Here is a 14481-nt window from a genome sequence, read left to right as displayed (position 1 = left end):
AAAGCAGAATGGCCCAGCAAGGCTCATTCTTGCACACAGCACCTTTCTAGGTAAGGGGCTGGGAGGAGCAGGCAGGGGAGCGTGCATCAGCTCAGCCCACTGAGCTCTTCCTTACTGCGCGCAGCATCCCAGTGGGCAATGCACCAGGGGCAGGTTGGGTGACATGAACCTGATCCTCCTACAGCAGCGTTGATCATTGCATGCAGCACCACACTGAGTAAAGCCCAGCGGCAGGCGAGGCATCTCAAACCAGCTGGGTGAGGCACGCTGGGTGACATGCTCTTGTAACTGCATCCTTCTCCCTTCCATGGCAGCCTTGACCTGCCACTTACAGTACCTGTTACTGAAGCGGTTTCCACCCTCGTGGTGGGAGTGTGTGGATGCAATGGCGTGGTGGCTGGCTCACCCATGCGCCCTGGATGGAGATGGTGTGGATACCTGGCTGCAGCCTGAGCTTCCCAGGGGAAACTGAAGAACCCACAGCTGCATCGGTCTGAGCCACTCACTCTCTGTTCCTGCTCCAGCAATCCCTGCTGCACTGTAATCACACAATTATTATGCCATTAAAATGTCATATTCATAGAAATCCACATAAACAAAGCATTAACAATCTCTGGAAAATTGTAGTCTTTACTGCTAATGACCTGCTCTTTGCGCACTCTCCCCCCTTTCTTTTCTGAGCCTTGATTTAAGAGGCAGACAAGGAAGTACATCTCTGTGCTTAGACTCTCAATTCTTCATGTACTGTCACAGTGAGAGACTTCTCTCTCGCTTTAATAGGGCTACAGGTGGTTTGGAGAAGCCCACTTAGCAAGCTGGTAAAGAAGGAAGAGGCTGTTCAGAGTGTTCTCAGCTGGGAAAGTGTCAAATATCTGGTGTAATAAGGTAGATCCCCTTTGAATTGAATTTTGTCTCTAGCCTGCCTATGGCATTTTTTATTCTCCTTGTAATGTGCCCAGGGAGGTGATAGCTCAGGGTTTTGATTGGGGAAAGCAGGTGGGGGTCAGAGAGTGGGAGACTATGCTGATGAGACCCAGTTCATTCCTGGTGTAATGCCATTGACTTCTACCAGAGATGAACTCAGCCAATTCCCTTTAGAGCGAACATGCTTTCTCTCCCCGCCCCCGCTCCCTTGGCACTATAATTGATTCCCAAGGGCTTATCCAGGTGTGTTATTCCTGATGCATTCGGGCTGTTTGTCAGCTGGTCGCACTCTGACGCTTCTATGCGAGGACTAGTCTAATGTCTCTCGAATTAGTTTTTTGTTTGTGTGGGGTGCACCAGACACCACACTTGTTCATTTCTAACAGTGTCTCCTTGCTGCACACCCTTCACTGAAGCAATGCAGGGAAAGAACCTTGCCCTCCCAGCTGAACAGGAAAAGCTACTTGTAGGGGAATATTGGGGTCCAAAAACCTGGAAAGGGTCTATTTAAAAGTTGTCCACATCCGGTTCTGTTCAGTCCATGTATAGTGAAACATTAGAACTCAGTGGGTATTTTAAATTATAAATAATAATCTCGAATCCTGAAGGATCTGAAGGCACTTTTGAGGGACAGTTTTGCTCAAGTGGTCTGAACACAGGGATTGGCAGCTGCCAATTGTAGTAGGCTCTTATCCGGCTCAGCTATTAAAGGTGGACAAAGATGCATTCTCAGCCAGTGTGGGTTCCAGTGCTATCGGAAGCTCCACCCACAGCCCAAGATTCACTCACTTCTGCTGTCAAAGTGTTTGCACTCAAGGTTGTTTGTTCAAATCTTCATAATGAATCTAGTCTAAAGCCCACTGAAGTCAATTTAAAGACTCTGTCTTCAATAGGCTTTGACTCATGCCAGACGTGATCATGATTGTTTTTCTTTCTCTGACCAGCAGTGAAATAGTTACCTTTACTGCAATCTAAATTGTCATCAGTAAGTTTCAGAATTAACATTCCATTGATGTATGGCAGTTATTGGCATCCATTCACACCCTGCTCCCATTTGAATAGCTTTCTCCACAATCCTAGAGGCTGGAGGCTTCCTTAAAAAAAGTGTAAGTTCTAATACACAAGGTGGCAGCTACCGGGGACAAATGTTTGCTCACTGTGCTGGTTTCCAGCCCCATGGAATTACTAGAAATGTCACGACTATGCCTATTTAATGGTATATCCAGGCTAATATTGATGCCAGTTTGTATAGTCCTGAAAGGCTTTAGATGCAACTCTTCTAAACTGATCTCAAACTCTGTGAGTCATTCACCCATCTAAAGCACAAAAGCAGAGCTTGCTTTTCACAGCTGGTGAACCTGATTAACTACTGTAAGTGAATCTGTAACAGGCAAGTTTCCTAACCGAGTGGTTTGCCTGGTGCTATTGAGAGGAAGAGAGAAGAACCTATTTCATTAAAGTGGTAGGCTGCCCCTCCCCCCTTTTTTTAAACCAGAGAATGGTTATTTTTCTCCCTCTGCTGTAGACTTATTCAATCTCTCAAACTCTTCTGCCAAAAGAAGTGACTGTGTTTCCTATAATTAATACCAAACATTAAACTGCAGCATTGAAAGAGAAATTGCCTAATTGTGTAGGAAAAAAATTAGAATTTATTACCAGAACATGGGAGAAAATGAATGAGACGAAGAGAGAGAGGAGCCCTGCAGAAGATAAATAGAAAGGCAAGTGGAATATTGACTTGATCTTTCTCTAGTGCAGGGTAATTTGGCTTCTAAAGTAAGTTAGATCATAATAAATTAAATTTAGATTTCTGCACATCGGTTAAATAACTCCCAAGACAGAATTCTAGTGTGAGGAAGAGGTGATAATACATGGTGGAAATATAATGAAGATCTTATCCAATAATCCAGAACTGATGTGTGGTCCCTGCATCTGTGATAGGGCTTTTCCTTTCCTTTGTCAGTGGTCCAGGAACAGGTAAATCACCTACCTGCAAGCTGGAGAAGCCGTCTGTCAGTAAAACACTTGTGTATATATACAATGCATCCTTCCTGATATCCAGTGCAGATTTGCTGTCTAAACATTCTCATCCAATTGCATGCAGCCTCACAGGAAGTTTAGGAGAGGAGGTTAAAGAATACTGCATCCCAATGAGACTTCAAGGGGGTATTTAGCTATAGTAAAGAGAGTGTAATTATCCAATAGGAATTTGGCCAGGACACTGGGGTAAACTCTGCAGAATGTAATCAAGTGCTGAAGCTCTGCATCTGATTGCCACATGTGTGTCACCCTACACAGATGGGACTAGTGTGCAAGCCCCACGCTGTGCAGGAAGGGGTTAAGGAGTTACTCTGGGCTCATAGGTGGCCCTACCCTGCAGCACCTTCAAGGTATGCCAGGAGTGGAGGAAGAGTTTAAAAGGAGAGAAAGTCAGCTCAGGGGCAGGCAGACAGCTTGGGGGTGGGGGGAAGAAGAGGAGGAGCATGGTAATGACAGCCTGTTAGTCTCCCCAGCTTCCAGGGAGAGGCCAGGCAAAAGGCAGTGCTGCCTTGCCTGTGCGTGACCTGAGCTTCTGGAAGTGAAGGTGGGCTGGACTATAGTCTTTCTAGTGGCATTTCCTTAAAATGCAGATGGTCACCCTAGATGCACCTCCCAGCAGCACAGTGCCCCAAACTTGAAGGGGGAACATTCCATTTTAATTGCAGGAAGCATTCACTGTCTGATAAACCAGCTCTGCTTCTAGACATCAGATGCCTTCTATCCAAGGATCGGCATCTATAAATGGAAAAGTCCTATTCAGTCATCTACACTAGCTTGTTTCCTTGCCTTGTCTGCTGAGCACACAATCCTAGCTGGAGCACACTCAACCCCTGTACCCACAGGCTAGGCTGTTCAGAACTTCAGAGTTTAATGTTGCAGCCTCATCACCATATGTAAATGGCTGGTGTCCTTGTAATGCTGCAAGTACGAACAGAGGTGCCTAGAACATATGGCTGACGTCACAGCAGTTGCCTAATTGCATTGTCTTGGAACTGCATCTGTCCATTACGCCATGTGAACTTGGCAAGCATCAAGCTCAAGCTGGCAGAGACTGGCCCACACTCCCTTGCAGCATAATTATTCAGAGATCAAAGGGCCAAGCCGCTTAGCCATACCGTCCCAGGATAGGTTGCCATTCTGCCAAGGCTTTTAAAGGGATGCTGTACTGACAAATCTCTCAATGCAGGGCCTGATTCTCCACTGTTCTGCCCTACATCCACTTGAGCATTGCTGTAAAGGAGTACACAAGGTGCAGGGCAATGGAGAATTAGGCCCACACTGTATTACCTCTTCTATATAAAGCTGAAAGAAATTTGTAATATTTTGCAGATGGTTTAATTTTTGCTCTTCCCTCACTTGGCTGGTCAGTTTCACTTCCTGTTTGTAGTCCATTCCCTTTTCTGGGTCTCCTGTCTAGTTCAATAACACTGTTTCATATACATTTTTTTTTTTAAAATGACCTGTTTTTATGGCCATTTTAAAATGGAAACATTTCTATTCATATTAAGTTTTATACAACTTTTTTTTCAAAAACACAACTTCAGCTTGGGATCTAAACCGCTGACTGTTTCTTCAACAGAGCTGGAATCTCAGGGTCCTCTCCAACCCTTGTAAATTTCAGGGCTTCAGTGGTTCTGAGATGCAATCAGCTCAGTTTTTCCCCGATCTTTCACTGTGCTGGTAAATCATGTTTTACAAGATGCCTTAAAAAAACATAAACTATATTTATTGCACAATATTCTGCATTCCTACCAAGAGCCTACAAACTTTTATGGATAGCCTTCTGCTCATAAACCTCCTGATGGACTGGAGTGGCCTTAACATTTTAATAACTTTCCTTCGTTCTTGGTGGCCTGGGATGCTGGACGGATGTTCAGTAAGGTGGACTGTTCTGTGATTGTCCTCAGAGGCAGCCCAGCCCAGTAGAGTGGCTATAAGCAGAAAAGCAATTGTAAGAAATGACATTGTGGTGCACCATATTTATTCCCTCTGCTGAATGTGCTGCGTCTGCAAGTTAAAAGATGAGTTTTATAACTCTCAGTAACTGTATGCTCACCTTGGGATATGAAAATAAAGTCATGGTCGTCTTGCCTATTGCCGCATGGCTGGTAATAAAGCTTCTGCAATCAGACCAGGCCTGATAATGTGCTTAGATCAGGGTTGGAATAGAATTGGGCTTGCTTCTCTGTTGTTGCATGGGCTTAGTAGGTGCAAGAGGGGAATCGCTTCCTCTGCTTAGTAAATTGACCAGATGGAACCCAAAGGCCAAATTTCTTTCTGGGGTAACTCCACTGGTGGAGGTGGCCTCAGCTGGAGTTACAGCAGGGTGAATCTGGCCCCCAGGGAACAGAGAGAGAGTATTCTCCAGGGAGAATAATGACGTTACATCAGTGTAAGGTCAGAATGAACCTTGATGTCTCTGCCCTGAAGAGTTTACGTTCAACAGCCCAGACTCTGATCTCTGTGTCACTGATCAGTAGTAACATTGAGGATCACCGAGTTAGGTCCTGATTTAGGCTGGTGTAACTGAAATCAGAATTTGGCCCAACAGGGTGAGCAACAGTAAGAAATATTGGGAGTGCTCCGGAGGGAGGACAAGAAATAAAGCCGCCTTTGGTTAAAACCATAGAGGTCTTGAGGGACCTGGGAGTCTTTGTGCTGTGAAGCAGTGCCATGACTTTGGGGGTGGCCTGTGTTCCCTTAAATTTCACTCCAACGGCCTTGCAGCGGGAGAAGGGACATTCGAGGGGAATCTCGATCCAGCCCTTTTTGCTTAAACTGATGTATGGGATACAGGCTGTTCATTTGCAAGAGCCATCACTTTCCCCTCCCCCTTCCTATTAACATGGAGAATGTGCTGTCCGATGTGAATAAAATCAATTATGGGATAAAAATCGCCTGTTTCAAAAGCTTCATTTTGTGCCATTAGCAGGGGAGAGTGGCCATGAGATGGAGTTACAAAAAAAGATCAATTATTCGATAAGATCACAATTTTCTTTGGTGCTGAAATTACTGTACATGTTTGAATCACTCCGTATTACACATAGGCTGAGATCAAAGAGGTTGTGCTGCTTAACGATGTGATTTTATCGAGTGCACCTTGCGTTCGCCACCTCAGAGCCGGCCCAGACCCATTGTGTGCTGCTTAACGAAAGGACACTTTGACTCTTGTACAGCTGGGCGAGCAACATCGTAGCCCTGTTGCTCCTCTATACCCGAGCAAACAGTGGGGATGATTTATCCCCAAATGCCTTGCTTTGCAGGACCCCCTGCTGTCTGCAATAATGTGGAGGCAGGGGAGTAGGGTGACCAGATCACACAGGTGAAATAGCGGGGCGGGACGGAGCAAAAAAAAAAAAAGCCGGCGGCGGAGCCCCCCCCCACCAGCTTGCCTCCGCTCCGTCTCCACCTCCCTCCAGCGCTTGCACCGCCATACAGCTGATCAGCGCAAGCCTGGGAGGGAGGGGGGAGGAGGAGGAATGCGGCATGCTTGGGGAAGAGGCGGGGCCAGGGTGGGGATTAGGGGAGGGATCCAATGGGGGCAATGAGGGGGCGGGGCTGGAGGCGGGGCCAGGGCAGGGATTTGGGGAGGGATCCAATGGGGGCAGTGAGGGGGCGGGGCTGGAGGCGGAGCCAGGGCGGGGATTTGGGGAGGGATCCAATGAGCGGAGGCAAAATATCGGGACAAATAAGCAAATATTGGGACAGTCCCGATAAAATCGGGACGTCTGGTCACCCTACAGGGGAGTTACATCCAGGTGAGCGTTTCAGGACAGATGTTGCACCAAGCCATCTGAAAGGAAGTGCAGATTGAGCCCAAGTGCCCTTGCCAGGCAGTTGAATATTTGACAGGTGTGAGAAGACATTAAAATACACAATATAATTTAACCAAGCGAGTCATGGCTGTTGGATGGTGCTGAGGTTCGCCTGAAGAGCTAGCTGCCAAAGGGCAATGCTAAGGGTCCCTCGTGGTTGTGTCCTTTTAATCTGTAGCGGGCCAGATCCTCAGCTGATGTAAATTGGTGCACCTCCATTGACTTCAACTACTTTTTGTGAGCGGGTGTGAGAGAGCACACATGCTGAGGAGCTGCTAAGCATTTGCTGGGTGTCACTGCACTCTACCCAGAGACTCCTGTGACGTGCAGGCCTCCATGTTCTGACGGGGTTCAATGTTTGTGTGTGCAGGGCTCAGATGTCGACTGGGATGACCTCTGGGATCAGTTTGAAGAGAGAAGATACCTGAGTGCCCGGAAATGGAAGGGCGGAGAGGACCCATACCGCCTCTATGCCTTTAACCAGCGGGAGAGCGAGAGGATTCCCAGTGACCGTGCCATCCGCGACACCAGGCATTACAGGTTCTTGCATCCTTCCCATCCTCTTCCTTGATCAGGCACCACTAGTCAAAAAGGGACATGATTGGTCCTTCTTTAAAGGTGTGCACTGGAGACAAAAAACATATGCTTGAGGGGGGGAATTAATGGGCCAGAGATGTGGCACACTATGTTCTTGGATTGGAAACATACCTAGGGGATATCTTTGTCTTCAAAGAGACCCTGATGAGATAAGACATGTTGGTTTAAAAATAATTTCATTACATGCATTACTAATATCACCTTAGACAATTAATTTAAACAGCTTTTGTGCTGTTTGATACGTTGTTTGCATTTCACCAGGGCAGGGAAGCTAGACTGGTCAATTTTACTTCTTGTTTATAATCTGTTTCTACTCCTGGTTCTCTTGTGCAAACACACTAATGCTGTTTTAGTTTTTTCCCCAAATTGGAAGGGGATGTTTAAATCCTCAAAAATCCCTACTGATTGCACTGAAATTTTAAAAAGAATCATCATAGAATATCAGGGTTGGAAGGGACCTCAGGAGGTCATCTAGTCCAACCCCCTGCTCAAAGCAGGACCAATCCCCAACTAAATCATCCCAGCCAGGGCTTTGTCAAGTCTGACCTTTAAATGTTTCTTGATTTTCATGCTGACCTCCAAAAGCATGAGATGGGTCCACAAAATCATGAGATTGGCTTAAAATAAATGCTGAGTGCCTTTTATTTCCCTTCTGGCTTCTGCTCCTTTAGGGTGCATTCAAGTCCTGTTTTCAAGCTTTTCTCTGCAACCATTAGGGTTAGAAACTTTACTTTTTAAAACTGAAAGCCAATATTCTCTCCTAATCACCTCCTGAAGCCAGGGCTTTCAGAGAAGCACCAAATATCATGAGACACACAATAAAATCCTGAGAGCTAGCAACTGTGTGATTTTTATTCTATTTCTATGATGCTTGTGACCTCTCCCACTTTATTCAATATAAACCAAACCTAAGTGTTAGGCCTAAATTTATTGAGTGCCCCTTTCATTCGTTTTTGGGTGCTTGTGTTGAGTAAACAGTAGATTCACTGATCCACCCACAAATGAAGAGGAAGGGGTCTGATTTGGTCTGTATTTTCTTAAGATGAGACTTCCCCCTTTTGTTTGTCTAGTCTCATGTATGACGCCGACATCCTATCCACTGAAAACTTCACCTGCTCAGGAGGGTGAACGCCATTGAATTCCATTCAGATTCTCAAAGAAAAGTAGACCTCACCTTCTTCCAAGACAGGCAGAATTTTGAGTGAACAGGATCGTGTGTGTGTGTGAGCATACCACCAGCACTGACCCCTCTGGCCCTCGGAGATCTTGCGCTGCGGAAGAAACAATCAAATGAGGTGCCAAGTGCAGCACAGCTGCTCGCTATTTTGTTCAGCAGGACAAGGGGTTAATAAAGGGAGGAAGGGATTATTGCAGAGTGAAAATGGAGGGGTTGTGGGGGGGAGAGAAATATAAGAACTTATCCAGCTAGTTCTCCATCAGCCAAAGGAAAGGGCTCCTGAGTGGCACACTCAAAGAAACACGCTCTCTGCTTTGGAGGGCCATTTGGATGGTGCTTTGCAGGTGGATCTGGGGGATTGTCTTCTTTCATAATTACAGTGCTGCTTGACTTAATGGTGATGGAGTCCCCTAATGACAGTGGAAAACTGACAGGCAGCAGCTGAGTGCTTTCAGCTCTGGGGGGTGGGGAGGGTCTAGAAGGGCCTGATTTCACTATAGCTAGGCAAAGGATTCCGGCACTTTCCTTTACAAGAGCTCACCCAGTTTTAATCCCCATTTTCCCCATGAGGCTCTTCAGGGGAAAAGCTGCCATAGGCCATATCCTACCTGCTCGGCGCACGTTGTCACTTCTTCAGTCAGCTGCTTGTAGCAATAGCGGCCCCAATTGTCCCCTCTTGTGGGCAAACTTATGGTAGGGAATCTCCCTGAGGTTCTTCTGGCAAAGTGTTTTCCCTGGTCATTCTGATGGGGTGGGGGCAGCGTTTTCTATGGGGCCTGCCTGCAGTCCCTTGGAGCCCTGGGATCCTCTTAGATTTCAAGGACTCAGTGGGAGGCCAGGGCCGTACATAAGGCTCTGTGATCCAAGCCAGCTTCTTGCCGGTGCAATTCCAATGGGGCCACACTCATAGGGCTCTCTTGGCCAGCAGCAGTCCCTGTGACACTACCCGCTGCCTCTAGCTCTAATACCTTTCTCCTAATCCCATGTTGCTGATGGAGGGTGAGGCACATCCCACCCACTCCCCATGTCTGGATCCCCAGACCTGCAGAGAACCCTTCTCGGGGTCCTGCGGAAGGAGTGAATGCTGCCCAATGGAGACCTATCCTGTTGCCATCCCATCTTTCACAGGGGAGAGCTAAGATCTCCATGAGTGGGCATCTAGGATATACAATTGGGGTGGGCAAACTTTTTGGGCCGAGGGCCACATCTGGGTGGGGAAATTGTATGCAGGGCAGAGGGTTGGGGTGCAGGAGGGAGTGTGAGGTGTGGGTGGGGGTGCAGTGTGCAGGAAGGGGCTCAGGGCAAAGGATTGGGGCAGAGGAGGTGTGTGGGGTGTATGGGGGGCTCAGGAAAGGGGTGCAGCAGTGGGTTGGGGTGCATGAGGGGTGCAGGGTGTACAAGGGAGCTCAGGGCAGGGGGTTGGGGTGCAGGAGAGGTGTGGAGTGTATGAGTGGGCTTAGGGCAGGGAGTTGGGGGGCGGGGTGCAGGCGGGGTTGGAATAAATTGCCTAGGGAGGTTGTGGAATCTCCATCTCTGGAGATATTAAAGAGTAGGTTAGATAAATATCGATCAGGGATGGTCTAGACAGTATTTGGTCCTGCCATGTGGGCAGGGGACTGGACTCAATGATCTCTCGAGGTCCCTTCCAGTCCTAGAATCTAGGAATCTAAGCAGTATTCTTTTCAGTGCAGTGAACAAACAATCACTAATTGATTCTTCACCTCCTTGTGAAGTACCTTACTCACACATGGGGCAATACCCTCACTGAGGGACTTGCCCAAGGCTGTCTAGACAGCCAGGAGAAGATCCAGGATTAGAAACCAGGACTTCCTGGCCCCCAGCACTGTGCTTCTTCATGCAGGACAGTGACAAGTGGTGCAAAGAATTATTTAAAGGGTTTGCACTAGAAGAGACAGCAGAGGCTTGTTGGTTTGGTAGCACAGTGAAGGAGCTGCATCTTCTCCTGGATGGTATCACTTAGGGGTGGATTTGATGTATGGGGAGGGGATCTGGCCTGCCTGGAGCAGCTGGGGCAATCTGAACCCTTCCTTCCGAGAGCTAAATTAGAACTCCTTTCCCTTGTGTTCCCCAGTCCTGCTTCTCTCTCTGCAATTCATTTGGTTTGAGTTGCTTTCCAAGGACATGGCCCAACCTTCAGCTCCTAATATAGTTCCCATCCAACCGCCAGAATCCTTAGTACAGTAACTCCTCACTTAAAGTCGTCCCAGTTAATGTTGTTTCCTTGTTACGTTGCTGATCCATTGAGAATGTGCTAGTTTAAAGATGTGTAATGCTCCCTTCTGACATCGTTTGGCAGCCGCCTGCTTTGTCTACTGCTTGCAGGAAGAGCAGCCCGTTGCAGCTAGCTGGTGGGGGCGTGGAACCAGCGTGGACCAGCAGCCCCCCATCAGCTCCCCCTATCAGCTCCCCGCTCCCCTAAGTTCCCTGTGCAGCAGCTGCCCAGCGGGCTAGCAATTGCAGCTGTCCCTCCCCTCACTGCCATGTGCTGCTCCTGCCCTCTGCCTTGGAGCTGCTCCCCAAGATTCCTGCTTGCTGTGTGGGGGAGGGAAGGAAGAGGGGGGCTAATGTCAGGGTGTCCGCCTCTCCCTGCACTCCGCTTACCTCCTCTTCCATAGAGCGGGGGTGGGGGGGACACCAGGGCTCAGGACGGAGGGACCTTGCAGCAGCTGCGGTCTCAGGCAAGCTGATCTAATTAACAAGGCAGTGTACTTAAAGGGGAAATGTGCATAGCTCCCTCCATTCCTGCTGCCTTGTAGAGTGAGAGAGTTAACCTTTGAGGGCTCAGCCAATTGCCAGTTCATCATTTAGCAGTAAGGGAAATATCCCACCCTCTGACTCCTCCACCTCAACCAAGTTTCACAATCATCATCACTGTGTTCCAGTATTAAATTGTTTGTTTAAAAATTTCCCTGGAACCTAACCCCCTCATTTACATTAATTCTTATGGGGAAATTGGATTCGCTTAACATCGTTTCGCTTAAAGTCACATTTTTCAGGAACATAACTACAACGTTAAGTGAGGAGTTACTGTACTCTGATAAGTAGAGCTAGGCCTGCACCAGAGCCCTTGGTCTGAATCTGGATCAGAATCCAATCCTGGGTCTGGATTTGAAATTCCTAAATTGCCTCTGGGTAAAGAGGGAGAACCAAAATGTGGGAGCCAAACTTCCAGCAATCCAGCTCCTAGGGCTAGGGCCTGAACCCATCTCTAATGATAAAATTGCACCAGTTCTGTAGCACAGTTTCTGTTGTGATTTTTTTCACTCCCTTGCCTAGTGAGGCCAGATGCTCTTCCCTGTGAAGGAGAGCTGACAGCCCTGACGGACACATGCTATAGCTGAGCAGAGAGCTTGCTATTCCTGGAGAGAATGAATGCAGGGGATATTAACCATCTGCCCAGTTTTAAAGGGAAAATCAACGAGACTGACCCTTTCTCCAGGCCCTGTTGTGCTCTGGCTGCTGCAGCCAAGTGTCAGCTTTTTTCTGGGTGCGTGACATGGTGTCGAGTGCGTTGGAAAAGAAAAGCTCTTATTAAGGGAGGAAGCAAGGGCACAGCATGTGGAGGGGCCTGGGCTAATTACATTTATTTCCAATTTCCTTAACCTGGTAATTGGATTCTGATTTATTGAATATGTCTGGCTAATGGTGCATCATCCACTGCATTGTTCAAGCATTAGAGCAGCCACTAAGGAACTGGGGCTGCCTGGAGATTCAAGAGCACCAGACAGCTGGGAGGAGGGGGCTGCAGGAAGACCCGTCTAACAGCCCTCCATGGAAGGAGGTTTTTGTTCACTGTGCAGCTGTTTGGGGAGATGCAGCAATACGCCCTGGCACTACAGTGCGCTTTGTAAACAGACCTCACTGCTACGTCTCATTGGATAGAGGCACTGGGGAGGGTTTGTTTGATCTCTTAGCACAGCCTGGTGGGTAAATGGAAACTGTCATATCAGACTCTCGCAGCAGGGAGATTTTCAGCGGCTGACAGCTGCATGAGGGAAAGCGTAGAGGAGAGTCAGGCTGGGGTTGCACACTTTGGAAACTGGCGCTGTACCTCCTCACAGGCAGGAAGGGTTGAGCCTCCATAGGGCTGGATAGCTCCTGCCCGACAAGCATGGGAGACCGACCGTGGCCGTCACTAATGGAAGGTGAGCTGCAAAAGGCTCAGTTCGGACAAGCAGCCAAAGGACAACTTCGGTCTAGTGATCAGGCTCGGAATCCCTTGGGAACAGGCTTTCTTGGGAGCTTTCCACTCCTGTCAGGACCTGATTCTCCTCTCAGCCGGGCTGGTGTAAATCGAGAGTGACCCCCTGGGGGTCTACACTAGAGCCCTCTGTTACAGTACTGTTGTTAGTGTTAGTTAGATTCTGGGTAGCACCGAGAGGCTCCTGTCAGGAGTGGGGGCCCTTTGTGCTAGGTGCTGGCCACACGCAGAGGGAGCAACTAGTTTATTTCATTTATAGCGCACTGGCTGAAGGACAACAGAGTGTGTCCATGCTACTGACCCCAGGCAGTGTCAGGTTTGCCTTTTCGCTTCCCCCCTCAGGCAGCATGACGCTGATTCAGGTGGAGTCGCTGTTGTCTTAGGCGAGAGATCAAACTATCACCGGAAGGCTGGCGGAGAGTGGCCCTTCTGCCCCTTGCTGGGGGCCTTTCTGCATGTTCCCTCCAGTAAGCTCCTATCCCCAGGAGTGCAAGTCCTCAGCCAGTAATTCAGCTGTGGATTGCTGCCTGTGACAAAGTGCTTTCCTCCCCCCGCCCAGCCGTGCCCCTGCTTATGCCCCCGCCCCCCTTTCCAGCTCTGTAACTCCTCCAGCTGTATTGTTGGCTGTGATGAACCACAGGTGGTTTCTCAGAGCAATGTTATCAGCCAGTGGTCCACAAATGGGTCACCAGCTGCGCCTGCGGCAGGAGGAGTGGAAACGGGAGATGTCCTCCTCTCAGTCCCTCCGCTATCTGCTGGCCCCTTTCCCTTCCAAACCTGGCAGGGGGAGTGTTTGAATCTGGTGTTCTGGGTCAGCCCATTGAAGAGATGAGGAGCAGCTGTGAAGTTCACTCCTGGATCTGAACTTCCCCAAAATTTGCAGGGTGTGGGGGTGGATCCAGGGTTGAGAGTCATAGTGGGGGTGCTGTGGGCCCACATTTAGGACACGGTTCTGTTCGATCCGAGTTTCGGGTTGCTTCCTCTCCAACCTTTTTCTCCCACCCCTGACTGTAGGGCATGTGTGACTGCAGCAGGACTAGCAAACCTCCAAAGCACAGTAATTCCCAGCCAGTGTCACCTGCCAAAAGAAACGGGAGAACTTCCCAGCTCTTGTGCTTGCCGCTTTTCCACTCTGAATGTGATGCTTTCTCCAGGATGGTTCTAGAAAATCTCCCTGCTTCTTGCCCCAGCCCAGCTAAGCAGCTGGAATTGTCAGCAAAACCTGGCAGGCTCAGAGCAGCAAACTCCTGCTAAAGGGTCAAAGAAAAGGGGCAAATGTTTAGCGGGGGAAATCTGGCATCAACCTCCAATTGCTTTGCAATATTTGTTGTTTTTTCCCTTTGCTGACTCAGAGGTGGTGCCCTGTCTCAGACAATGAGGAACTGTAGAGTCAGTGGAATTAGAGCAGGAAAAGATCTATTAAGTCATTTTATCCATCCTCTCCCAAAGCCAGATTGAAAAGCAGCCCACGGGGAACAATGACTTGAGCAATGGGGCTTCCACCACTTCTCCAGGGAGACCACAGTCTAAAGGATCTCACAGTTGAGTAACCAGCCTAACCTTTCCTGTGCTTAATTGCATTCCTGGTTAAAAGTTTTATACCCCGTTGGATCACTCTAAACCAGTGGCTTTCAACCTGTGGTCCACAGACCCCTGGGGGGTCTGCAGACTGTGTCTAGGATTTCCAAAGGGGGCCGCACCTCCAT

General features: G+C 48.6%; 1 protein-coding gene across 1 annotated transcript in view; it reads left to right on the top strand.

Annotated features, from left to right (window-relative positions):
* The window catches only part of GALNT14 (polypeptide N-acetylgalactosaminyltransferase 14), a 192735-nt gene that overhangs the window by 74516 nt on the left and 103738 nt on the right, over positions 1 to 14481 (top strand). Inside the window, exon 2 of the mRNA XM_008175015.4 lies at positions 7150 to 7319. Within this exon, the coding sequence (XP_008173237.1) occupies positions 7150 to 7319 (170 nt within the window). The remainder of the gene's footprint in view (positions 1 to 7149; positions 7320 to 14481) is intronic.

This window comes from Chrysemys picta, chromosome 3 (genome assembly GCF_011386835.1).
Source record: "Chrysemys picta bellii isolate R12L10 chromosome 3, ASM1138683v2, whole genome shotgun sequence".
In the NCBI taxonomy this organism is placed as follows: domain Eukaryota; kingdom Metazoa; phylum Chordata; order Testudines; family Emydidae; genus Chrysemys; species Chrysemys picta.
This window is presented reverse-complemented; position numbering and strand designations above follow the sequence as displayed.